Source organism: Eubalaena glacialis, chromosome 12 (genome assembly GCF_028564815.1).
Source record: "Eubalaena glacialis isolate mEubGla1 chromosome 12, mEubGla1.1.hap2.+ XY, whole genome shotgun sequence".
Lineage (NCBI taxonomy): Eukaryota > Metazoa > Chordata > Mammalia > Artiodactyla > Balaenidae > Eubalaena > Eubalaena glacialis.
In genome coordinates this window covers 28,647,357-28,670,956 of record NC_083727.1, presented here as the reverse complement: position 1 = coordinate 28,670,956, position 23,600 = coordinate 28,647,357, and the positions used below count along the sequence as shown (strand labels likewise).

The 23,600-nt window shown below is 40.3% G+C and overlaps 1 protein-coding gene across 8 annotated transcripts in view; it reads left to right on the top strand.

Moving 5' to 3' along the window:
• Positions 1-1,831: 1,831 nt before the first annotated feature.
• The window catches only part of MYB (MYB proto-oncogene, transcription factor), a 32,780-nt gene continuing 11,011 nt past the window's right edge, over positions 1,832-23,600 (top strand). Inside the window, exons 1-14 of one of the 8 annotated variants that reach the window (XM_061206812.1) lie at positions 1,833-1,941; positions 6,383-6,500; positions 8,337-8,408; positions 9,955-10,047; positions 10,294-10,514; positions 12,229-12,463; positions 13,807-13,887; positions 14,328-14,432; positions 15,753-16,007; positions 16,915-17,277; positions 18,775-18,917; positions 19,905-20,019; positions 20,112-20,237; positions 21,410-21,520. In XM_061206812.1, the coding sequence (XP_061062795.1) occupies positions 1,919-1,941; positions 6,383-6,500; positions 8,337-8,408; positions 9,955-10,047; positions 10,294-10,514; positions 12,229-12,463; positions 13,807-13,887; positions 14,328-14,432; positions 15,753-16,007; positions 16,915-17,277; positions 18,775-18,917; positions 19,905-20,019; positions 20,112-20,237; positions 21,410-21,520 (2,061 nt within the window). In that variant the 5' untranslated portion in view covers positions 1,833-1,918. Of the gene's footprint in view, positions 1,942-6,382; positions 6,501-8,336; positions 8,409-9,954; positions 10,048-10,293; positions 10,515-12,228; positions 12,464-13,806; positions 13,888-14,327; positions 14,433-15,752; positions 16,008-16,914; positions 17,278-18,774; positions 18,918-19,904; positions 20,020-20,111; positions 20,238-21,409; positions 21,521-23,600 lie in introns of all 8 variants that reach the window. The other 7 variants (XM_061206807.1, XM_061206808.1, XM_061206814.1 and 4 more) reach the window with 7 other exon arrangements.

The window sequence follows — 23,600 nt, the reverse complement described above, 5'->3', positions numbered from 1 at the left end:
CTTTAAGGGTGGGTTCTAGATGTTTGTTCTAGGTATTTTTTTTTAATTTGTTTATTTTTGATATGGAGAAAGAAACTTTATTATAGAAACTAGAAATAAACGTTGGCTTTTAAAATATATTAACTTGCAAGTGACTTGTCTTTCAAGACTGTGAACTGAATTATCTCACAATAATTTTGTTTCAGTGTTATTTTTTTTTCCCCCCTCAGGAAGAAAGGAATGTTAAAACCTAACTAGAAACTAACACTTTTTGATAAGGATTTAAACTATATTACAATGTTAAGAAACAAAGTTTAAAACACCAGATAAAATCTTGAAACCAAGCATGCTTCACCATTCAATAAAATTGTGACTCATTTCAGTAAGAAAATGCTTTTTTAGTAAGAAAAATGCTTTCTGAGCTAAGTTTGAACTGCCGGGGCACATGGGACACTCACAAACCCAGTCAGCAGAAGTCTCAAACTCCTATAAGATTAAAGGAAAAATAAATTAGTGTGTACAGAGAATGAAAAAAAAAAAAAAAATCCCCAATGGTACAAGTGTATAAACGGAAGTAAAACTAAAACTCCCCTAAAATCCCCCAATCATCAATCCTTATAAATTCAGCACTTATATTCTCCCTTTACTTCTTCGGGAGCCCCTAGTTAGATGAACACGAAGGTCTTTCGTGATTTTTATCTCGTAAAACAAAGAGTCGTAAACTATGCTCAACGTGGATATCGACCTCCGTATCACAGACTGTTGAACTTTTAAAACCATGCAAGCACACGTGGGGTTTCCCGAGTTCTGCTGGGGGCGGGCTGTTTGGAACCCTGTGGATTTTGCAGGTGTGTAATCCAGGGCGCGCGCTGCATTCTGCATGGGCAGAGGTGTGTGGTGGGCGCCGCCTGGGCCGGGCAGGGTGGGTGGGGCCGGGCGTGTGCCCCGGTGAGAATGAAGGCATGTGACAATGCGAAGGTGGCGTGTTGGCTCCAGGATCTGGGTGGAGAGTGAAAGCTCCGCCGGGGTGCGCCATGTGTGAGCGGTGATAGCTGCAGCCCCACTCGTACTTAAGTGTCTTTGGTCACCAAGTTAAATTAGAGATGATCTTTATTTAAAAAAACAAAAACAAAAACATAGCCAAACATCCTATGCAAACGTACGCTCCCATCCCCTACTACCTATCCCCCAACCCAACATTGCCCCATCGCCAGGGAGCTGAGTTTTAAACCCTGCAGAAAATCCAATCTCAAATGCCGGAGGAGTCACCCCCCCCCCGCCCCCCTTGCCGCCCCTGCGACAGTGAGGCAGAGCCCGGCGAGCTCGGTTCGGGTGCCCAGGAGCAAGCCGAGTGGGGCGACGGCGGTGCGGCCACCGAAAAGGAGGGGAGGAGGCATCAGTGGGACGTGGCGCGGCCCCGCGCGGCCCATGCCGCGGAGCGGGGTTTGCTCAGCAAAGGGCGCCGCCGCAGCCCCCGGCCGCCCCTCCCTGGCCCCGGTCTATCCGCCCGCGCGCCGCCTGGGCCTCGCAGCGCGCCAGGAGCAGCGCGGCGGCGCGAGAGCCGAAGGGGAGCGGCGGCCCCGCCGGCCGGGCAGCCCGGCGGGCGGCAGACAAGGCTACCGCGGAGGCGGTGGACAGGGCGCGTGCGCACTGCAGGGGCGCCAGATTTGGCGGGAGGGGGAGTGTCCAAAGCTCTTTGTTTGATGGCATCTCTGTTTACAGAGTTTACACTTTAATATCAACCTGTTTCCTCCTCCTCCTTCTCCTCCTCCGCGACCTCCTCCTCCTCCTCCTCCTCTTTCTCCTGAGAAACTTCGCCCCGGCGGTGCGGAGCGTCACTGCGCAGCCGGGGAAGGACGCAGGCAGGCGGCGGGCAGCGGGAGGCGGCAGCCCAGTGCGGTTCCCGCGGCTCCCAGCGGAGCCCCGCGCCCGCCGCGCCATGGCCCGGAGACCCCGGCACAGGTAACGGGGATCCCGGGCGGGCGGCCGCGGGCGGGGGCGCGCTGGGCGCCAGGCGCCGGGAGAGCAGATGGGAAATGGTTCCCGGATCTTCTGAGGGGCTGTCAGATCCTGCGAGGACCTAGAGCCCCTGCCTTGGCAGCAGAAGCCGCTCGAGGGACTGATGAATGGAAGAGTCTATGCGAGAAATGCATTAGGACGTTGGGAAGCACGCCCTGCGGCTCATTTTGCAAGTTGCACGGGGGTACATTCTGTCTAGGGGAAAAAAGCAGCACGTTCCAGCCGGGGGCAGAGCGGTGCCCACCAGTCCCGGGGAGCCCACTAGGTCCCTGGCTTGATGCCGCGGGTGTCGGCGACGGAGTCGCAGCGTAATTGCTGGATGCATTGCGATATGTTTGGACTTGGAAGTGCAGAGCATATGGCAGATATAGGGAAAATGCCGGATTGTATAGTAGCTGCAGGTAGTTCATGTAAATTTCATTCATTCTTTATGGAGGCGAAGAAGAGTGTCAGCTGACAGGCGGCTGGAAAGAAGATTGTAGGGGAGGAAAGGGTCTCTACATTTGCAAATTGTTTTAAGCCCTGGTTTTGAAGGTTCTAATCATTATTCTCTGGGAGGCTTTTACTTCTAAAGCAAACATTGCACACCCACTCACACGCACCCGCGACGCACATGTCAACCGCACTTGGGGAGGCTCGCCGGGTATCTTGAATGAAGTGCCCTTACATTTCGGCCGGAAGGAGGGGAATAGGGAGCGGAGGAGGAAAAGACTGGTCCGAACTGTCACTTGCTGAAGCTCCCGCTTCCACCAGTCTCTGGACTTCCCGGACTGGACGCGCCGGAGCTCCCTGCCGGTGGCCGGGTGTAGGGGCTCGCTCGGCGGCCGTCACGGTTGCCACTCAACGGAAAGGGACTGAGGCGGGCAGCACCCCAGGCCGCTGCCGCGCAACCGGGACGCAATCCCCCGGAGCTCTTCCCCTGTGCAAGAGGTCCCGGCGCGGCGCGCGCACGTGGACCCGGCCGAGGTCGCCGCTCCTCCCCGCGCCCAGCTCTGCAGCCTCAGGTCGCCCTGTCGGAGGAGGGGAGACGGGACGGACCCTCGCCAGGAGGTTCTGGGGAAAAGTCCCTGGAGGCAAAGTAAACCCACCCTCTTTTCCTCGGGTTTTTTGATTTTCTTTTACTTATTTGTTTTCGAATCAGCGGGCACGGGTCCTCTTGCAGAGCTAGGAAGTTGCAAAGAGCGTGGGTGTGGGCCCCGCTGCAGCACCCTCGGCCGGGCCTGGCCGGGCGGGGAGCGGCGCCAAGGCATGGCCGGGTGCCGGAGAAAAAGGGAGGCGACTTGGGGGGCCGCTGGCTCCCTAAGCCTCTCCCAGGGCCCGGCCGCGCGGGGCAGGGGTGCTGCCCCTTAAGTGGTTTCACCTTCGCCCTTGGGACTTAACAGTAGAGCAGCGGAGGTCACCTATTTTTTCGAGAGCGGAAACTAGGAGGAAGAGGAGAAGGAGGGAGCTGGGAAGGGGTGCTGGGAGGAGACGCGGGGGAGGCTCCGCGCCCCGAGATCTCGACTGTCCCCGCGGGGCGGGGCCGCGCAGGTTCCCTGTGGCTCCCAGGTAGCGGAGAGGGGAGGCGGCCAGGAGGGGCGGGAGCCTTGAACCTGCCTCAGGGGGAAGAGAAACCCGGCTGCGGGCGCTAAGCCGTTTCTTGCAAGGCGAACGTCAACTCGGCAGGGATTATTAACCAGGTCAGCGAAATGAGTCTGAACCCTGTTTCTAGAATCACAGTAGCGGCCACAAGGCACTTCCTCCCGCTCCCCTCCCTTTTCCCAACCCCCAACACTTCTTTTCTTTTTCGTTTCTTTGCACGGTTTGTTTCCTTGACAGAATGTAATATTCATAGTCGTACTCTTGTAACCACACCAGGTCTAGCAGGTGGGGAGTCGGGTGCATCAAGCTTGAAATCAGCCTTTGAGAGTCTTCTGACTGTTGGGTCTGAGATCTTCTCAGAGCAGATAAAGGAAAAGTTATTTCAGGTCCTTAGTAGAAATTAATCATGCTACTTAGACGACCCGGACAATTTAGAACGAGGAAATCTCATGCAAAGCTCAAAGGCGAGCCCCGCGCCTAGCCTGCTGATGGACCCAGGAGCTGACAGTGTAAGCAGCCCTGGGCTCGCCCTGCTCCCCTCATGGCCTCTTCAGGACCTGCGGAAGTTACACACCAAGTTTTCCCCAAGACTTTGCTTTTGCACATCTCTGATTTTGCACATTTCTGCTTAATTTTTAAGAGTCATGGAAGATGTGGAATTATCCCTTATTAGCCCTGGAAAATACCTTAGAAGTAAAATCCAAGCCCTCTGTATAGGCGAGGAACTGAAGTCGTGAGAGAGAGGAAGTGATTTGTCCAAGTCACGCAGCTAGGTGGGGCAGAACTAGCACCTTTGCCTCCAGAACCCTAGTCCTGTTTGATGTCTATTTCTCGCTCACCTGGTGTAGGCTGCCCCCTATGGGCGGCTGAATTTGTTGCTTATTCCTGAGTGTTGATCTGTTGCCAAGACAGTGGTGTCCAATTACTGGTTTGGAAAATATAGTCCTCACACCAAGGGGGGGAAAGGGGGAGGTGGTGGTGGGATGAACTGGGAGATTGAGACTGACATATATACACTAGTATGTATAAAATAGATAACTAATAAAAACCTGGAAAAAAAATATAGTCCTCAGTTCTGAAAACGTGATCTCCAGATCCACCCAAACCCCCAAAGTTAAATTCAGTTGAATCTATGACTCCACTTTCAGATTACTCTGGTTTTCTTGGTATCCCTGATATTTCACAAGGGTGCCACCTCATTTGGGGGGGCTTTCCAAGGAGTTCCCTATGAACCTTTCAAAAGCGCTAGGATTATAATAACTTTTTTTTTTTCACCTTATGATGCTTGTGCTTTTTATTAAAGGGAAACTACTGTAATTTTTAATCAGAAGTTGGTTTAGAGCCCCTTGTTGACAATGTGAAACAGGATCAGGCTCTTGTTTAAAAGGATAGACGCTAAATGAAAGATGGTTATAGATTATAAACACAGTTTAGTGGTCTTTTTTGTGGTGGCATTTTAAGTTTGGATCACATCCTACTTGTCACCATGCATCCTGGACCTTCAGGTTGTTTCCCAAAATAATAGTTTTAAATTATAAGAACCTCAAATTCAGGATTTTTGGTAAGCATTTTTGCTTGCTTGTAAGGGATGGGTAATATATACTTGTAAGTTACTTTTGGAAGACAAAACCTGATATGAACATACATTTTCTTTTTTAGAATAATGATCTGCATTATGATATTGCTTTATATCATTATTTTTATTGTTCTTAGTTTGATGGAATTCTCAATATTACAATGATACATTTTAGTAAATTTTTAAAGATAGTATAATTTTTCCTCATATCTTAAGTTTTATAAGTAAAATTATAACTAAAAGTAAACTGGCTATAAAATGACTCTTACCTATCCATTATATGATTAATAAACATTAAGTATAGAGTTACTTCAACAGTCATCAAAATTTATAGTTTTGGTCAAGTAGGTAAAAGAAAAAGCTCTTTTGAAAACAGTAATGGGTTCCTTTTAAACCCACCTGGGGGAATCCCTCAGTTTTCAATTAGGTACATTTTAAGATCTTTCAAATACCATTCAGTCAGAGGTAGAAAAAACATGAGTAAGATTCTGACTATCATGTGGCCTAATTATTCACTTGGTTACTCTGGAAACTGAGGATTGTAAACGTGGCCACAAGTTGGATCAACCTGGCCTGGAGTTTTGAACTGTTTGGTATTAATGTTATTTACAAAGCAGTTTGATCACTTGATCATTTATCCTTTCTCAGGTTTTTAAATCCTTTCCTTTTAGGTTCTCTTAATCTTCTAATCTTTAAGGGATGACTATAATTATATTGTTGGGTGCATTACTTCTTGAATTTTTTTCTCTTAATAAAACACCAGTCCCATGAGAATAACATAATTGAGGTTTTTTTAATTGTATTTGGGAAATATTACTCAAATGATGGGACGTATACCAAAGGTTTTGCGAGTGTACTTATGTAAAGGACATGGGCTCTCATTCCTTTTATTGTCCTTAACATTAAGTTTTAAACTTAAACGTTCATTGGTTGGAAGGTTGCCAGTTGTGTAACTTGTCACTGGTCTAACATTAACAGCAGGTTTAAACATGCAGAGCAATAGAAAGTGCCAGGTCCTTTGCCGTATCTGTGGATACCAATAACAGCAGAACCAGTTTACAATCCTAGAGCAACAGAGTGCCAAAAACAGTCTCGTTATGCAAGTTTTCAAAGTTTTACCTTCGTAACCTTTGAAAAGATTGTTGAGGAGTTTTGGTGTAAGTTTTGTAATCCAGTAGTTTGAATCCTCTTGTTTCAGTCCACATCTGCCCATTTTTATTTCTGCAGCATCTACAGTAGTGACGAGGATGATGAAGACATTGAGATGTGTGACCATGATTATGATGGGCTGCTTCCCAAGTCTGGAAAGCGTCACTTGGGGAAAACTAGGTGGACCAGGGAAGAGGTAACTAATCACGTAATCAAAACATGGGGAAAAACCTAGAGTGCATCCATTTATAAAAAACAAAATTTCAGCTAAACTACAGATGTTCAAACTCATTAGCAGGCTCTTTGACTCTTATCCTACCCTGCCTGTGCAGTGTCCATACCCCTCACCACTCCCCCACATGGACACTATACCATCCTTTTCCAAACTTTCTGCAGTTGTTTGAAGGTCCCCTCCTCACTTTGTTTTATCTGCATTTCCTTCTGCCTATTCTGTTCTTGTCCCTTTGCCCCACAACTTCTTACTACTTCTTCATCACTTGTGAAGACATCACTTCTTCTGTGAAGCCATCCTTGGCTTCCCCAGACAGGTTGGATTCGTCCTCCAACCAATGGATACATGTTCTTATTTATTGTTGCTGTAATGTATATGCTCCCCCCCGCCCCGCCCAGTAGACTGTAAGTCTGCTGAGGGCAGGGCTAAACGTCTATTCATTTTTGTGTTCCCTGAACCCAGAATCGATTGCCACAAAGTGGGATATTAACAGATGTTCCCTGAACAAATGAATGAATTGCTATTTCCAAAAACAAAACAAAAGAATAAAGCAAAACACTCACAGAACTTGTCTTGTTATAATGGGTTCATTTAACATTCTTGGTATATAATATTACGCAGAGAAATATATGTGGATGTCTGTTCTGAAAACATTCAAAGATGGATGGAGATGTGTCTCCTTCTCACCTCTCTTTTTCTGCTAGCTTATCAAATCTTGATCTCTATGGGAATGGAAAAATGCTTAGGAGGCAAAATTATTAATGTAAGAGAAAAGTTGCTTTTTTCTTCAAAGTTCTTTAAAAAATTTGCTACCAATTGTAGAAGATTTCATGTTAGAATAAATGGTATTGACCCCTCTTCGGTTTCATCCTGTCCTCCTTCACTTAAACCAGAGCTCTCATTGACAGGCAGACGGGATTTCCAGTGAGGTCCATAGGAAATCCATATTTTACCTATGGAAATTGTGCACTTGGGTGATTCTCAGCGATTTAGAAGTTCTGTTTGTAACACTGGTTTCCTAATTCCTGTGACTGTGTCATAGCGGGGACTCACATTGTGTGTGAAAGTTACCTTTGCAGAAACATGAGGATTCTTTTTTGCTTGAACATGTTTAGAAAGACACTTGTGAACTGAAAGATTTCACCCTGACGTTTAGCGTCTTCTGTGTTCTAATAAGTTTGGTTTCATTTAAATTGTCAACACATTGATACAAAAGCTAAATGATTTTCTTACATCATACATGCCTTCGAATGTAATTAAGAAAAGTGATCTTACATTTTTTTATATGAAGGAGGTTGAACTTACTAAATGTTAGACTACAGCTTGAACTATTTCTTACTGAGAGCCTATCTATTGCCATAGTTCAGTGTCTCTGAAGTCAAACACTGGAGTTTATTACTTTTTTCCCACAAAGTAAAATTTTAAAAGTTACCGTATGTTAAACATTCAATGTGCCAGGCATTATGCTAAATGTTTTGCATAATTAACTCATATAATCCCCAAATAACCCTGTTGACATCATCGTTTCCATTGTACAGATGACAATACTAATGTCCAGAAAAGCAAAATGATATACCCAAGTTTATACAACTAATCAGTAGCTGAGTTAAGATTCAAACTCTGGTCTGTCTGACTCTAAATAAATCTATGCTGTAAACCAGTATATCACCTTAATATTTGTTGAATTTGGTTATTTTTGAGAGATTTTTTTTTGGGGGGGTTGGGTCCCCTTTAACTCTAATTTGAATAGAGTTGTACAGTAAATGACTGATATCCTAGGATTACCTTTAAATGTCTTAGGATGAAAAACTAAAGAAGCTGGTGGAACAGAATGGAACAGATGACTGGAAAGTTATTGCCAATTATCTCCCGGTAAGTTAGTAATTTTTTCTTTCTGTAAAAGGAAATCTTCTCCCAAAAATTTAAATAAGCTATTGTAGGAGATGATATTAAGACATGACATATTTGCTTGTATATAAGAAGTAAGGGAGAAATGCCTTATCTGTAACTTATATTTCTATTGTAATGCGTATAATTAAAATTTCTAAATATATTGTTAAAGGATTTTTACAATGTATTTTAAACGTTTGCTTCTTATTTTATCTTTTAATTTTTTAGGATAATATAAATTAGCATTTTGATGATTTGTTGTATAGTAGATGACTAAACTCATGGTATTTCCCCCAAGTCAGCTTCTTTTAATTTTCCTATTTTTTCAATAGCCATAATTTTGGTACCCTGGTTTAAAATTTTGGCATTCTTTTAGACTTATCATACTCCCCCATCCCCTACAACCAAGCAAGGATTAAGGAATCTGGGATTCCTTTGTTTATTCTTCTCACTGTTCCGTATGTTCAGCCCCTTCCCCTCTTCTCTGACCGATTGCATTGCCTTCATAACTGGCTTTCCTACTTGTAGCTTTCCACTTTCCCATACATCCCAGACACCACTGACAGATGGAGCTTCATAAAATGCAGCTGTACTTTACTTTTCAAAACTAGCAACAGTAACTTCGACTCTCACACATCAGGTAAACTGCCTGGCACATGAGGGCCTTCCCATATGCCTCAACTTACAGCCCCAGTTCTGTTTCCTACTTCCCCTCTGTAAGCAAGTTTGGTTGAATTCATTTCTGCTTTCCCTCCTGAGGGCTTTTGTCCCTGGTGATGCCACCTCCTAAAATGTTCTATCCATCCTTCAAAGTCCATGCCAAGAGCTTTTCTGGACTCCTTCTAAGGAAACATAATTTCTCCTCCTCAGAAGATGCTCCTTTTTCCACCCCAATATCATTTTACTTTGGTCTCTTCTTGCATATGAATCAAATTCTGCCCTCTATTAGTTAATTACATATTTGTCTTTTACTTCTTACAAGATTTTAACAGCAGGTTTAAACATGCAGAGCAATAGAAAGTGCCAGGTCCTTTGCCGTATAAAACAGGGCCTATCTTTATTCGTCTTTGTTCTTTCTGCAATATTAACACTTGTGGTCCTAAATTGAAGCACATCTCTTACTTTGAATGGGAATCAAACTTGAGTCATTTAGAGTGGGGTCCCATAAAAGTCCAACATCAATATGGAATCTCTAAGAAGTCCTAATCCACGTGGGTACTTCCAAATTCAATACACTGAGGTTAAGGTTAAGTTAAATTGACAACCAGGTATGCAGTACGATGATCCTTTAGTTCACATGGCAGGACTATTTCCCTCAGGAGGCAGAGCTTCTAATTTTAGATGCAACTTTGATATATTCTTTGTATGTTCTTTAGCTGTAAGTAATGGGCTCTCCAAATATGCCCTAAAATATGTTCTTGAATGTTTTCACTGCATATTGTCCGTGTGTGATTTCTATTACAACAGTCTTCATGTGCTTATCACATCGTATCTGTATGACAGTGCATACTTTATCTTATTTGCCTAGAATCGAACAGATGTGCAGTGCCAGCACCGATGGCAGAAAGTACTAAACCCTGAGCTCATCAAGGGTCCTTGGACCAAAGAAGAAGATCAGAGAGTAAGTTCTTTCTCTGTTGGTGTGTGAATCACAATTATGAATATTCCCCAACATTGTTGACTGTTTCCCAACTTGAAGAAACAGGTAAAGTGTGCAAACAGGAAGCAGAGGACTCCATTCCCATATTTCCCATGAATGAAAGCAGATTTTTAGAAATTTTCTAAAGATCTTGTAACATGAAGAATGATTACACTGACTCATTACATAACATTAAAACATAGGTTATTTTTGTGTGTTTATCTGAAGGTGATAGAGCTTGTACAGAAATACGGTCCGAAACGTTGGTCTGTTATTGCCAAGCACTTAAAGGGGAGAATTGGAAAACAATGTAGGGAGAGGTGGCATAACCACTTGAATCCAGAAGTTAAGAAAACCTCCTGGACAGAAGAGGAAGACAGAATTATTTACCAGGCACACAAGAGACTGGGGAACAGATGGGCAGAAATCGCAAAGCTACTGCCTGGACGGTAATAATATGTCAAAAAATATATTGATTGGGAAGAATGAGGGAGTGGGTATTGAACATTCTGCTTTAAAATGTATGGTGAGTGAATTACATTTTATCGATGGTAAATGTTTCACGAGATAAACTAGATCCATAGCTTTTACAACTGGAAGAGATCTTAGAGTTTACCTCGCTGAGGACTTCCAGAATCCACCCAACGGTGAGCTTGGGCCAGCTTTCCTCAGCCTCAGTTGCCCCATTTGCAAAACGGGGTATAACCTACTTCGTAGGGCCGATGCTAGTATCAAGTAAAATGAATGTCAGAGCACTTCGTAAACTACGAAACTCTAAACACATAGAAGGAAACCAAGGGTAGACAGTTTGTCTTTGGTCTGAGTTCACACAGCTGGTTAAGTGACCAGAAGGAATTTGGCTACCATTTTCCTGACACCATGTTCATTTCAAGTGGTATAACACTTGGCTTAATTTTTTCTTTTGAATAAAGAAAGATTGTATTTCTAGAATTATCATACTGCTTCCAGGTTTTTAAATAATGTCGTTGTTAAGCTTTCTTTTTAATGAACAAAGCACAAAAATGACCTCATTATGAGGGATATCTATGGAAGCTCATTTTTGTCCCACTTTCCCCATTTAAACAGTTTATAACGGATGCCATTTAGTTTGGAAGATACTAATTATAAATCTTACATAAAAATATTGTAAGATAGGAAATATTTTAAATATTTTTATTCTTGAGCTTCATAACCCCAAAGTGGAGAAAGGGTCATTTCAAAGAAGGCTATGTGTCTGATGGTCTATGCAGTGTTCTCTTGTGATGTTCTAAAACATTTCCTCCCTCCTGGTTCAGTATAAGCTTAGAGAATTCAAGAGGTTGATAAAAGGAGGCCTTTTCTCCCATATGGTCTGAAAGGATGTGCTGTTGATTCTTCCAAAAATTTAAGGGGCAATTGAACTTCCTCTTTCTTTAGCATACATTCCCCCACCCCCATCGAAATAGTAAAAGGGAGGCTTAAAACGGTTTTTTGAATTGAGAAACTGTTTTCCTGAGAATTGAAAAACTTTAGTAAAAATGCTTTGCAGTTTGAAAATATATTGGGGAGTTAGCCTCTTTCCCTTCTGGATCCCATTTTGCATTTTCGCCTCTGGTTATGGCTCCATTTGCCTGGTTATGGAACAATTTGAGGTAGTTTTCAAAAGGTGGGAATGTTTTTTACTCAAAATCTCTGGCTAGTGCTATTCTAGATAAAGAGTAGACACTGAGGCGGCAGCAACATTGTTATTGCTCACCAAACTTTACTGAGTGCCTGTTGTGATGTGTAGGCCCTGCTAAGCCACACTCAAAGGAGTAATTTTCTAGAACAGCCAGAACTTTAAGTTGTATTAGAGTCTTGTACCACAATCAGAATAAACATGAAGGGTGTTGTATTGGAAATATTCTTAACAAGGAAACAAAATGGCTAAAAGATTTCAGCATTTATAGCAAACTGTATAAGTTCCATATTATGTAATTTAGAGAAACCTATCAATTTTTAATTAGGTGATAGTGGAAGCATGATTTTTAGGAGGCAGAGAAGACAGAAACAATTAAAAGGAAAACAACACTCGTAGTGGACCAAAAGAAAGGGTCTCTGTTAGAAACAGTTTTCTGTCAATTAACTGTAATCTGAATTGAAATTTTTGTTTGTAAAATGTGTATGTGATATATTTCTGTGCAGAACTGATAATGCTATCAAGAACCACTGGAATTCTACCATGCGTCGCAAGGTCGAGCAGGAAGGTTATCTGCAGGAGTCTTCTAAAACCAGCCAGCCACCAGTGGCCACAAGTTTTCAGAAGAACAGCCATTTGATGGGTTTTGCCCATGCTCTACCTTCAGCTCAACTCCCTCCAACTGGCCAGCCCTCAGTTAACAATGACTATTCCTATTACCACGTTTCTGAAGCACAAAACGTAAGCCATTCCTCAGAATTTAGTTTAATGAGAGAGATGTTATTTTAGCTCCAGGTAATAATGATACCTTTCAGGTGCATACTTCTCAGCTTTCATGAACATGGTCATGATCACGATCAGTCGAGAGGGGTAGGTGTTGTTATCCCTGATATGGATCCGGAAATGAGGACGTTAAGTGATTTGTCCAGGGTTACACAGCTCATAGAGATAGTACAGACTAAAATCCAAGTTGTTTGATTCTAACTTGCTGCTTCGAATCTAATTTGGGAAGTTAGCTTTTGAATGTAAATGTACTTAACAAGGTACTGCTGAAGAAGAATGGGGGGATGGAGGTGCAGTTGTATCTAATACTTTTCTCTGCTCAAATGAAAAGTGAATGTAATATTACATTTAAAGAGGAAATAGTTTGACACTGAAATTTAACAGATGATTGTAAGTTCAATTCTGGTAGTGATCTAGCTGAAGTATCTTAATTTATTCATTCAGTAAGTGTTTACCTTCTTACTGTGAATCAGGAGCAATTCTGTGACTGACATCTGACATCTTTCATCCTCCTTTGAATCAGTGTGATTCTTTCTTCATTTCTTGATATTTATATTTATGGAAATAAATCTTCAAAATGGGTGGGAAAAGAAGAATAAAGAGAAAAAAATCAAGAAAACTTGAATCTTAAAATCAACAATAATAAATGGTGAAACTTATCCAAGAATTCAGAGCTCATAAGCAAATTCTATGCAAAACATATTAGAAGTAGTTTTTACTCTTCTCTGTCTGTTCCATATATTTGACTACAGACCTTCCTGACTGGTCTCAGGTGAATGAACTATCTTAAGAGGTGCTATACTCTTTCCTAAAGCTCATAATAATTCACAGAAAAATATTTTTATTTATAAACAGCTAGTGCCATCCGTTTTTACCATCAAAACTTCTTTCATACACTCGTGAATGTATTTTAGATTATATTTTTCTTTCTGTTTTACTCTAAGGAATACTTCCTATCAGGATCGATGAGCACCTTAAATTTCTTTCGCTCTGTTGCTTTAGCTCTTTAACCATTATTAAAGGCTTGGCTAAAATTTCAAATTGGAGTTGGGTTTTATTTATTTATTTTGCTTTGTGAATTTTATCAGAAAAGTGTTTGTTTGTTTGTTTGTTTTCCTTAGTCCTAGAGCAAAACTTCAGGAAGCCAACAAGTAAGCACGTGTAACCATGAATGACTCGGCCTTTGTTTGTTTTGCCTTTTTTTAAAAATTTAATTTAATTTATTTTTTTATACAGCAGGTTCTTATTAGTTATCTATTTTATACATATTAGTGTATATATGTTTTGCCTTTTTGACGTAGGTCTCCAGTCACGTCCCATATCCTGTAGCGTTACATGTAAATATAGTCAATGTCCCTCAGCCAGCTGCTGCAGCCATTCAGGTAAGCCCATTTTAAGATCATTTCGTGAAGAAACTCATTAGCTACTCAAGGCACAGTTCTGTTTCTTTCATCCAAACGCTTATTTGCACCTGATCCACTGAAGTTAAAAGAAAAGGGGGCCGTGGAGAGGTGGGCAGAGTTCTGGCCAGCAAGCTACACTTCCAGAGTGAATTAGTGCCAGAATTCTCAGGTTCTCTGATGTTAGAAGTTGAAACAACCCCTCCGTCAGCATCTCCTCTAGCCTCAGGTTTCACATCCCTCCCTTATGTCTGGGATAACATTCAGAGATTTCTACAGTGGCCAGATTCCGGTGGCGTTTGTTCCACGCCAGGGCTCTTTGGGTTCTGTGTGGTCCCTCGTGAACCTCGGGCCACGACCATTGTATTTACACTTTCCCACCAGATCTTTGTCTTTTTTTCTCCCGTAACTTTTAATTTCAGAGACACTATAATGATGAAGACCCTGAGAAAGAAAAGCGAATAAAGGAGCTAGAGTTGCTTCTAATGTCGACTGAGAATGAACTCAAAGGACAGCAGGCAGTCCCAGTAAGACGTCACCGCCTACTTGATCTGGGTGGGGGATAATGCTTGACCCCAGTGCTCTTCTGTATCTTTTCCCTTATCTTCTAAATATCACGCTAATCAAGACTCTGTATATCCACTAACAATGTTTAAACACTAGAGGTTGCTTGTAATAAAATGCAGTTGGTATCACGATGTGTGTTGACTAAGTTGGAAGTAGTCCTTTGGTGTTGCCATAGAAACTCAATATCCATTTGTGATTCTCATCCTTGATTTTTTTTTCTTCAGAAGGACTGTAATCAATTCAAAGACTAGCAGAGAAAAAATGAAAATTTGCAATTTTTTTTTTTTTTTTTTTTTTACAAAGCTGTGTATCTGTCGGGTGCCTGTTCATTCGATTTTTTCTTTTTCTATTATTTTTTTAAGCTAAATTTTCATACTTTATCATTTCAAACATGATTTGATGTATGTCCAGTATATACATGTAAAAAAGATATATATTAAATCTCTCCATAAGCAACATAAATGACTCTTTTGTTTGCATGCACAAAAGCTGTGTGGACCATTACTGAATTTTGACATCTTTTCTAGTGATTGGGCAGCAAACTGGGAAAGCAGCTTGCACTTTGTAACATATGTAATTAACCAACAAAGAGAATAAAAGATGTGATACCCAGTAGGTATTCTGAGGAGTAGATTTCTTTTTGGTTAAATAATAAAATGATTATGTGCATATGATAGTTCGACCACTTTTTAACTTTAGTTAATGTTTTGCAATTTCTCCTGTTGCATGGTCATGCTGAAAGGAGACTTCTGTTAATTTGCTCTTCTGCTTTCCTAACCACGTTGATTTGGCAGCCCTTCACTGCATCAGTGCAATCTGTAGCATTAAAAAAGGAGTAGAAGCCACAAGAATATATGCAAATAAAAGCAACTCTAACTCTTGAATCCTCCAGCCTTTTTGTAGGTTAGAATGAGAATAGCCCACTTCTTAATTTGCAGCAAACATTTATGATCCTACTGGAAATTATGTCAAAGTAGATTTTTAAGACATTCCATGTGAGAGTTGTACTTTGTAACATAATCCCTCTATTTGCAGCTTTAACAAAATGATGACAGTGAAGGTAATCCTATAGATGACAGGCTACTCCATTATTAAAAAGCAGGGTCTTGCATTGATAAAAGGAAACATCTTGACAACTGTCTCATAGGCGCAAGTTTTGGATGATGCAATGACTTTTATCTTTCCTCTAACAGCATCTGATACCTTGTGCAACTTCATTGCTAAGTTCCTTCTCCCTTTTTCCTCCCCGCTTTTTCTTTATTCCCCCACCCCCTCCTTAGACACAGAACCACACATGCAGCTACCCTGGGTGGCACAGCACCACCATTGCCGACCACACCAGACCTCATGGAGACAGTGCACCTGTTTCCTGTTTGGAAGACCACCACTCCACTCCATCTCTGCCGGTGGATCCTGGTTCCCTACCTGAAGAAAGCGCCTCTCCAGCCAGGTGCATGATCGTCCACCAAGGCACCATTCTGGACAATGTTAAGAACCTCTTAGAATTTGCAGAAACACTTCAATTTATAGATTCTGTAAGTAGAATTTTTAAGGCAAGTTAATGTTTTTGGAAGGGGAATTAGGAAACTCCTCAAATTGTTGCCATTTTCTATGGCGAATATCGTGTTACTAGCATATGTTAACGTAAACGTATGACTTTAGTTTCTGTGTATATATCTTTTCAATATCTGATTTCTTAGGCTACCCAGATAAAAAGGTAGCTTTTCACATATTTCCTTCAAAATGCATATTTTTTAAAATAGTAAAGTTAATGACCTATAAGTAGAGCTTGGGTGATAGGAATGATATTTGGATTATTTTAAACTTTTCATTTTGTACTTTGTTTACTCCTTTGTGTTTCCCTAAAATTGTGCTTTGCTTTTGGATAGCACATTAAGAATTATGTTCACTCGGAGCTTAAAGCCATCTTTCAATATATTTGAAGTGGTAATATGTTCATTGGTTGGCGCATGGCTTTCTCCACAAAACATTGATTACCAGTCCCAACTGGTTCACTGGGACAAACCATCTCTGGTGAAACAAACTTGAATTCAGTATCACAAAAGCAGACACTCAATTCATTTCCTTTGTTTCCCAGTTGGTTAAAAAGCATTTACTGCATCCCCCATCAGACAGAGGATGAACATTGCCAAAATGTGCTATCGAAAAGGTCTTCTTTTTGCTTTGAACTGCATGCAAATGATAGAGTACCAGGAGGTCCCTGCAGCACCAGGGTAGGGCCAGCCTTGAGGCAGCATGGGAGACACACCATGCAGCGTACCAGAACAACTGTTCATCCCGAAGCTGTTTCTTAGGAGGTCAAGCAAGCGGGCCAGGTGTTTTCTTTGCATTCAGCATCTCTTTCTCAGTGCTGTGTTTCAGGTGATGGCACACATCATGCACACACTGTCTCAAAGTTCTGTGCCTCCCACGTTGTTTCAGGATCCTTCATCGTGGGGTGATCTCAGCAGTTTTGAATTCTTTGAAGAAGCAGCTTTTTCACCTAGCCAACACCACGCAGGCAAAGCCCTCCAGCTTCAGCAAAGAGAGGGCAATGTGAATAGACCTGCAGGAGAGCCTAGCACGAGGGCGAACAAACGCAAGTTGAGTGAGGGTTCACTTGACCCGCCCAAGCCCTTCCCTCCTGCGAGGCCCAGCGCAATTCCACGGGTCATCCTTCGAAAAAAGCGGGGCCAGGCCAGCCCCATAGCCACTGGACACTCTAGTTCCTTGATATTTGCTGACGTCAGCAATTCAACTCCCAAGCGTTCCCCTGTCAAAAGCCTACCTTTCTCCCCCTCGCAGGTAGAGCACAATTTCTGCACAGCTGTTACTAATTTTCAACAGACACCTGAACCTTAATAATCTAGAAACTAATCCTTTGGAACAAATGACTCATGACTGTTGTCTTCACTGATTTCATTCCGTTGTTGCCTCTGGCTGTTGCTAAGTCATACCGCCTCCCAGAGTGTAGGCTGTCTGTAGACTTTGTCATAATTCTCTCTCTGACTTTTTGGTGATTCTAAAGAGGGTTAGTTGCCTGGGATGTGCTTTTATTTCCTTCAACACTAGAGTTTAACATTTCTATTTCTTCCTCTTCTCCCATTCCTTTAAAAACTTTAACAGATTTTCTGCCTCTTTGTTCACTTATTGTTATGTGATTCACTGACCCAGGGGAGGAGGGAACCAAGTTATGTTTAGATCACATTTGAGCTGCAACTAGAAAATTTAAAGGTTCCAGTCCATCTTTAAGTGAAAAGGTTTTGGGAGAAAATGAGGAACAAATGCTTAAGAACAATAACGTATGTTTTAATTTCAGTTTCTCAACATTGGCTCTTCTGAGTCGTGCCATAATATTTTTTGGCAGTTTTTGCCAATGAATGTTCTTATTTCATACAGCTTTTTTAAGGCATGGAAATTAGAATTTTTATCAAAGACTTGTGTTCCTTAATTATGAAAATAATTGAAGCTAAAGGATAATTTGGCTCTTTAAAACATTTTTCCAATTATGCCTGTTGAGTCTGTTTTAAGAACAACTTAGGTATGAGCAAATGATATGCCCACTAAAGAAAGATCTTATTTTTTGCTTGTATTTTCCAAACTCTGTTCTGAAGTATATTAGTTCTACAAGACTTTAATGATGTTCCAGAAAAACATCTAAATATATAGGTATATAAGTTTGGGAAACACTGAATCAAACAAAATTAAAATGGTTTCTTTACTGCAGGACCTCTCCAAGTTTTTAATTTACGGATGTGCATTGTGAATTTCCAGGAGGAGATTACAATATGTGTGTTTCCCAAATTTGTTTTACCTTGGAACCATTTGAGGAACATCTATTACTTTCTCAGAACATCAGTGTTCTGAGAGATACAGCTTAAATTATTCAAGAATTTTCCACATAATGTCATCTTTATATAATAATGGTTCATAGATCATTAAAGAGAAAAAACAAAGTATGAAAGAAAAAAATGATTACTTTCCAAAAAAAAATCACTTTAACACCTTTAATGTTAATAAGAAGTGCATCTCATTCTCTTTAATGACAAGTGTCACTTACTGAGAATGTTTTCTTAGGATTTTGCAAGTTTTTCAGCATTGACTCTAGATTTTATTTTTTGGAAATCATACTCCAAATCTTGGGTGCTGAATTGAAATAAAACACTATGTGCTTGTTAACATCATTGTTATCTCATATAATGGGTCAGTAAAACATACCTACTTGTTAACAACATGTGATTTTTAAATTGGGCTGAGTAAAGGATCACTGTTTAAGTATTTTTTCTTTCTTCCCATATTTAGTTCTTAAACACTTCCAATAACCATGAAAACTTAGACTTGGAAATGCCTTCTTTAACTTCCACCCCTCTCAATGGTCACAAATTGACTGTTACAACACCATTTCATAGAGACCAGACTGTGAAAACTCAAAAGGAAAATACTATGTAAGTCCTTGTTTCAAGAAAAAAATTATTTATTTTATTTACTTATATTTAATTAATAGAATATAGTCCCCAAATGTCTGATCTATTTATATATGTAATTTTACTGATCCACTTTTATATACATAGTCATGTGTATTTCCACATTGAATATGTCTGTCCTGGGCACGTTAGAACTACCTAGAGGTAGAAGGTGGGAGAATAAACTAAATTACCTTTTGTAGTTCATTTCAAAATTTCCTATATATGCAAAGGTAATTTTAAAATAACTTTTCCAGTTTTTCTGTTTGTTCAATAAGTCCTTTTCTTCTTCACCAAAAACAAGCTTTTTCAGCCTCCTTTCCTCTTTGATTATAAACTTCAGAATAAGAATGAGTATGATTCTTAGTTCATATTTTTTTAATCTTATTTTTTCTTTTCGAAATTTATCTATAGATAGGACCTCTTTTGCCATCCCCAGGAAAATTATATGATTAGAAGCCAAGGAGTGATTAAGTAGTCATTTATAGTCAATAAAGCCTTAACCAATTCAAAGAAATGGGAGAGAACATCAATAAGAATTATAAGAAACCTTTTAAAAAAGCAATTTTATTGTTTCCAATATAAAATACACTTTAAAAGGTTAACATATGTTTTCTGTTGTGGGTAGATAAGAGATAATGCATAGATAAAATTGATTTTTAAATGAAATCAGATCTTCACAATACTTACGGTCATTATAAAGGCTTAGGGGTACTTCATGTGTTTTCAGAATGATTAAAGAAAGATGAGAAATATTTTAATGCTCTTAGTTTTGGGGTATGATATTTTGAAATATGTGATGTACATATTATCTTTTCCCTAACAATACATATATGATTCATCAGCATACTCTATTCCATATCAATGAGTTTATTGTATTCAGTAGAAAAATATTAAATTTAATAGGTAGAGAAATGTAAGGGACATATGTTCTTTTATATTTAACCAAAACTTGTTTTCCTTTTAAAGTTTCAGAACTCCAACTATCAAAAGGTCAATCCTAGAAAGCTCTCCGAGAACTCCTACACCATTCAAACATGCACTCGCAGCTCAAGAAATTAAATATGGTCCCCTGAAGATGCTAGTAAGTTCTCACAAAGTTCTTGGGGTTTAGTTGGTTTATTAGCACAGACAGAAATTTTCCTCTGATGCAAATGTACCCAATCATCCCTTCAGCCTCAGACACCATCTCATCTAGTAGAAGACCTACAAGATGTGATTAAACAGGAATCTGATGAATCTGGAATTGTTGCTGAGTTTCAAGAAAATGGACCACCTTTACTGAAGAAGATCAAACAAGAGGTAAACACGAGATCCTTTGGAAGGAACAACCCTGCTGTTTTTGTCCCTTATGGGGCAGCTTGATGTGTCTGGGGGAGGGGGGAGGCACTGTGTAATAGCACCACTTTTCATAAAAGATTTTCATATAAGATGCAGTTACGAGGTACTGCCAAGCTGTAGGCATGCGATCTTGCATTTGGGAAGCCGAGCCACTTCTATTTCCTTCCTGTTTGGACAGAAAACATGTGAGAGAGTATAAAGGAAAGAGAAGGAAGCAGTTTTGTACTGTACTTTTTAAAATCACTGATATATAGATGGATTTAATTAGTTTCAATTTTCCATGATGTCCAAAAATTAAATATCTATGTATCAACCAGTGATGACTGGTTGATACATAGATATTTAATTTTTGGACATCATGGAAAATTGAAACTAATTAAATTAATAGTATCTATTTTTTTGGTAAGTCTTTTTGATTTTATTCATTCTAATGAGTGTGACATTGTATCTCATTGTAGTTTTTTTTTTTTAAATAGATCTTTATTGGAGTATAATTGCTTCACAATACTGTGTTAGTTTCTGTTGTACAGCAAAGTGAATCAGCCATATGCATACATATATCCCCACATCCCCTCCCTCTTAAGCCTCCCTCCCACACTCCCTATCCCACCCCTCTAGGTCATCTCAAAGCACTGAGCTGATCTCCCTGTGCTATGCTGCTGCTTCCCACTAGCTAACTATTTTACATTGGTGTCAAGAAGCATTTCCAACAGGTTTGATACAGTGCCTCTTGAATTTATTTTCATATAAGGATAAGTGGTTGAGAGATTGGCCATAGATTTACTTTTTCTTCAGCCTTACTGAGATATAATTGACAAATAAAATTATAAGGTATTTAAAGTGTACAATGTGATGTTTTGATATATGTGTACCTTATGGAAGGATTCTCCCCCACTGAGTTAATTAACACATCCATCTCCTCACATATTTACCTTTTTTTCCAGTGAGAACATTTAAGTTCTACTCTTTTAGCAAATTTCAGTTATACAATACAGTGTTATCAACTATAGTCACCGTATTATACATTAGATCCCCAGACCTTATTCATCTTACAGAAGTTTACTCTTGAGTTTAACAGTTTCATGGGAAGTTCTAGCTCTAGAAACAACAAAGCACTTCCTGTTTGCTTTTAGGTGGAATCTCCAACTGATAAAGCAGGAAACTTCTTCTGCTCAGACCACTGGGAAGGGGAGAGTCTGAACACTCAGCTGTTCTCACAGGCATCGCCTGTGGCAGATGTGCCAGTAAGTACACGCCCGTGTTATGAGATGTTGGTGGCTCACAGAATTCTGTGTGTGGCATGTGGGACCACTGTGGTTTTGGCATTTAGTGCATCATACTTCTAAATATTCTCTCACATGCTTATTTTCTTATGATTATTAATGTTGAATATAAAGTGAGATTTTCTACATGTGTTGGAAATAGACTCTGTTCCATTGCAGACTTGTTTATTTTCTTATGATCTGAGAGTCCTTGCCACTTAAAAAATCTGCTGCATGTATATACACATTTCCATGAAAACAGAATGTTAAGTTTTACATTTTCTTTTAACTTACTTATTTGTCTTCTAAAGGTAGTCTAGGTTTCCCCTACTATCTGAAAGTAGAGCATTCCTATGATACCTTTAGTAGGCCAAAATGACATAAAGCAAAGAAGCAGTTTACCTTCGGACATATCTTGCTAACAGGTGCAAAAAATAAATAAAAATTTTTTTTAAAAAAAGAAAAATGTAACAAATAGAAGCAGACTCACAGATACAGAGAACAAACTAGTGGCTGCCAGAGGGGAGAGGGGTGGGGAGAGGGGTGGGGAGAGGGACGAAATAGGTGAACCGGATTGAGAGGTACGGACTCCCAGTTATAAAGTAAATGTCACAGGGATGTAATGTATAGCACAGATAAGATAGTATTTTTTAATAACTGTGTATGATGTGTAATCTATAAAAATATCATCTCACCATGGTGTACACCTGAAACTAATATAATATTTTAAATCAACTATACTTCAATAAAAAGTGAATAAAAATAACGAAATTGAGATAAAGCACAGATGCTCACACAATTCAAAACCATGGGGCTTGATGCCGAGACGCCGAGTGTAGTGCCTGGGGAAGGAGCTTGGTGGGGCCACTCTCACTGATCAGGGTGTGTGCTGCCTCTGTAACAGTTGGCTGCAAAAGAAAAGCAAAAATTCTCTTCCGATTTCTTTTGGTTAGCAGTTAGCGAAAATATCAGGTACTGATGTAGGACTTTCGTAAAAGCAAAGTGGTGTGAAGTGAAGTTTTGAATAGCAGGGGATACCTGTATTTCCTCCTTGCTAAGTTGTCTCCTGTTTGGTTTTATGTAGCATCTAGCATAGTGCTAATCATAGTGTCTATAGTAAATTCCCTTTATTGTACCCGATATTGCATTGCTTTGGTTACCACCATGTTTTTAATAGACTTCATTTTTCAGAGCAGTCTTAGGTTAACAGCAAAGTTCAGCAAAAGGTACAGAGATTTCCCATATATCCCCTGGCCTCACACATGCACAGCCTCCCAATCATCAACACACCCCACCAGAGGGGTATATTTGTTACAACTAGTGAGCCTACATTGATACATCATCACCCTAAGCCCAGAGTTTATGTTAGGGTTCACTCTTGGTGTTATTCGTTCCATGGATTTGGACAAATTTGTACTGACATTTATCCACCATTATAGTATCGTGCAGAGTAGTTTCACTGCCCTAAAAGTCCTCTGTGTTCTGCTACTATTCATCCCTCCAACTTCTGGCAACCACTGATCTTTTTAGTCTCTAGTTTTGCCTCTTCCGGAATATTATAGAGTTGGAATCATACAGCGTGTAGCTTTTTCCAACTAGCTTCTTTCACTTAGTAACACGCTCTTAAATTTCTTCTGTGTCTTTTCGTGGCTTGGTAGTTTTGTTTTGTTTTGTTTTGCCCTTGGTTAACCATCGATTTTAAAGTTTGTAACTTGTGAATGGTTGCCCTTTCCTCTTATGAAGAATCAGAGCTAATAGCAATTGCTAATATTTATTTGGTGTGTACTAAGTGGTAAGTAATAGTCTGAGAGCTTTTAGATACATTAACTCATCTAATCCTCACAAGGTTGGTAACATTATCATCTCCATTACACCAGGGGGGAAACTGAGGCACAGGGAGGCTTAGTCACTTACTCAAGATTGTATAGCTTATAAGTGGCGGTTCTGGGTTAGAACTTTAGTCTAGTTGTAAATTCCATACTTCTCACCATTATACTATACTGCCATTAATCTGTAACTCAAAAATATTTCTTTACCAATATATGAAATAAACAGTTCTCTC